General features: G+C 31.2%; 1 protein-coding gene across 1 annotated transcript; it reads left to right on the top strand.

Moving 5' to 3' along the window:
- Positions 1-694: 694 nt before the first annotated feature.
- On the top strand, positions 695-2,530 carry LOC133801776 (5'-3' exoribonuclease 4-like). Its single transcript, XM_062240029.1, has 5 exons — positions 695-822; positions 1,036-1,140; positions 1,235-1,310; positions 2,103-2,185; positions 2,350-2,530. Exons 1-5 carry the CDS (start codon positions 695-697, stop codon positions 2,351-2,353), a joined length of 396 nt encoding a protein of 131 aa, XP_062096013.1. The 3' UTR covers positions 2,354-2,530.
- Positions 2,531-3,592: the final 1,062 nt, after the last annotated feature.

Raw genomic sequence — 3,592 nt, forward strand, 5'->3', positions numbered from 1 at the left:
TATTTTTGGGTAGTTGATGTTCAATTCATGTATATATGGTGAAGTGGTGGTTGATTACATCACTGATAGGGAACTTCTTTGATAAGATGCCTCTGTTAATATGTTCTTGTTTGTTTATTCCTTTTTAAGATGTTTATAGAAAACAATTCTTTTGCCCATTTTTGAAACTGTTTTCTATACCTTTTTCCTTTGACCTTTTTTTACCTGTAAAAGGCTAAAGGTATAAGAAACAATTTTTGCTTTTTACCTGTTTTTGAAAACTGTTTTCTTTAATCATCTTAAAATGTATATTTTTGAGTTAAAATATATTTTAGTTTCATAAATGGCAATTCTATAGGTTGAGCTTGTGCTAACAATTTGATGACTTTGTATTGCTTGGAACTCAGGCTATCTGCAAACTTCCATTTATCGAAGAAACCAGCCTTCTCTCAGAAGTTGCCAGAGTAGAAAACACATTGACGGTATTCTTTTAAATTGCAACACTATTGTTTCTTTACGAACTAATCTAGGTCATCAAGTGCCATATAAAAAGAAAGGTGCTTACCTGTTAGGATTATAACCATATAAAGTTAACTATTTCACCACTTTCTCATTTTATTTTCCTATATAAGTATGTGATGGGTTTTGTCTTCTGAGGTTTCTTATTGGGTATCTATGTATGTAGGATGAGGAGAGTCAGAGGAACAAATCGGGTATGGATGTGCTATTTGTTCATGTGACTTATCCTTTAGCAAAAAAGATAGTTTCTTTCTATAGAAGTAATATTGATCATCCGAACTTGATCAGTACTCAAGTCAAACAAGACATTGATCCAGAATCCAGGTATTTTGTCCGTTGTTTCTTTTTTATTTTCAAGATTTGGTGAAAATGTAGAGGTTCCCACATAGACATCCAGTATATTCTGTGAACATGAAAAATCTTTTCTCTAAATCAGAAGTCATTTTTACAAGATGACAAGCAATTTTGAATTAGTTCTTTCGTGCGAGCTTTTCACAATTTTAGTGCTAACCTTGCTGTATATCCGTAATCTTGCAGTGGTGGGATGAATGGTTACATTTTTGTTTCTAATAGACCAGTGCAGCCTGCGCAAATAGATTCACCAATTAGTGGCATGGATATGATTGCTGATAATAAAGTCTTGTAAGTTGCATGTTACTTCCTCATCACGTCTGGACGTATACAAATGAGAATCTTTGCTATCATATTTGATAAATCTTTGTTTCTGTTTATTTAGGTCAGTGTTCTACAAGTGTCTAGCCTTCCATGTACACATTCCTAGACCACCAAGTGGAGTTCATTATCCAAATAAGGTACAATGGTTTGTATTTTTTATAGCAGTTAATATTCTAAATCTTGGAAGTTTAATGCAACATAATTCTATGCGGGACTTGAAAAGAGTTCTGAAATTTTACTAGATAAGGATATACAACTTTCTTCTATAGCATGTGCTTCCAAACAATTCTCATTGGAACTAATGAAAATAAATTTTGGTAAGGAAACCTTTGAAAATATTTTAATCTGAACTAGTTAATTTGGTGGTAGTAACTCAAGAGGGGTAGCTCAAATGGTGAGGCATGTAATTTACTCCAACAAGATCTGTTGTTCAAATTTTTCTTGGGCACCTACATAGCAATTGCTATGGTTTCTTGTTCAATTTTTTTATGTGGAGAGCCTAGTTAAAAAAAAAAAAAATTGGTGGTAGTAACTTTCATTACCAATGATTTATTTTTGTGTTTATGAATCAGTTTATTAACCTTGTTTGTTAGTTTTAGTCTGGACTCTAGAGTAATTGTTTGTGTGGCATTAATGATGCCTGGCATCTCAGCTTTTCCAATTAAATTGTGTGATTGGATTGGAAAACAAACATTTGGTTTTGAGCACCAATGGCACCTTTTAACTTTTAAATGACCCGATTTTTACACCTACCTTTTAATTTGAGACAAAGTGTTGATGGAAACTTTTCAATGAGAAAACTTACTTTATTTGATGCTCCCAGTTTCTCTTGCTTTGATTATAAACGCGTGTATATAATACACACACACACACACAAACACAAATATATAATTTGGGTCAAGCTGATTTTTGGTATTATGTTTATGCAGTCTATCCTCAAGAAGCATGTTAAACCCACACCATTTTTTTGGCATGAGAAGTCTGCTGTTGTTGGACGGTTGCATTCTTTAAGGTGAGAAGGCCCTAATATTATCTTTTTATAGAGCAGATTTTGCTTGTAGTATAATTGCATGGCCAGCTGATAAAGTTATAATTAGGTAATTAACTTTTTTTACGTACTCTTTTAGTTTACTATAACTTTAAGTTGAAGCATTACTTATTTAAATTTTGTTGTAGCTAAACAAATGGACTCACAACAAAGACAAGTGCACAAAGGATGATGAATTGAAGGATGGAGCAAGTTTCACGCATGGTTTACTTTTGTGTATCTTGTAATGTTTCTATTTTTCATTTTTGAAGTAAAAATTGTTCAAGATTATAAAACTTTATTATGTTATGCTTTCAAACTTAAGTTAGAACTAAGATCTCATGAAGTAGACACATTCATGGTTTGAATTAGTTATTGTTTAATGTAATACTTATGGTTTATCAATCTATTGAGAATTACATTTTATGATTAATTTTGAATTTTTTTTATCAAAATACAATAATGAAAATCTTTTAATTAAAAAAAAAACCATATAAGTATACTTATCAAAATAAAATTTAAAATTTTATTACTATATGTTATGATTTAAAAACATATTATAAGCGTAAAATCGTTATGGTTTATATAATATAACAAACTAAAAATGTTATCAAAATAATCAAATGTAACAGTTGAAAAGTGTTATGAAAAAAGTACAAGATTAAACTTCAAATTTATAACCAAAAACTCTATCTAAATTTTATTATTTGAATATTATAGCACCTAAAAATGTGTTATTGAATAGTTTAAGATAACACCGAACATAACATTCAAAAACTGTTATAGAAAAGACTGAACTTTTAATAACAGGGGCTATGTTAGCATTTTCAGAAGTGCTATCAATAGTCCCGGTTAGCAGTTTTTAAGTGTTATGAATACTGTTTTTTCTTGTAGTGCAATATAATTAGAATATGCATTATTCTTTTATGACCTTATGCGTAACTATGCATATTTGTATGTTGTGAGTAACTCTCACCATGTGTGCATGGCCCATGCACACATGACTTATATGAATGGGCAAAATAGTGTCTATGTGAAGCTAAGGAATGTTATTTTGATATAGGCTCGTTGAGAAGTTGTCGTTTTACTTAGCTTGGACCTGAGACAAGGAAGTTAGATAGAATTTTTCTTGTTAATGCTATGAATGGTAAGATTGTTTGTATGAAAGTGTTATGATGCTTTGCGCTATGAATTATGAAATGCTTTATTATGATGATGTGATTTGAATGTATGATTGTTGTATGCTATGAATGGATGTTAGCGTGATGAACGTGACGTATCAAAAAGGGGTTGCTAAGGATATGAAGACGTAACCCAAGTTACCAAGGATATAAAGACGTAGCTCAAAGGGCGGACGCGCTGAGGTTATTCAAGGACCAGAGATCTTGTTTA

This window comes from Humulus lupulus, chromosome 9, assembly GCF_963169125.1.
Source record: "Humulus lupulus chromosome 9, drHumLupu1.1, whole genome shotgun sequence".
In the NCBI taxonomy this organism is placed as follows: Eukaryota; Viridiplantae; Streptophyta; class Magnoliopsida; order Rosales; family Cannabaceae; genus Humulus; species Humulus lupulus.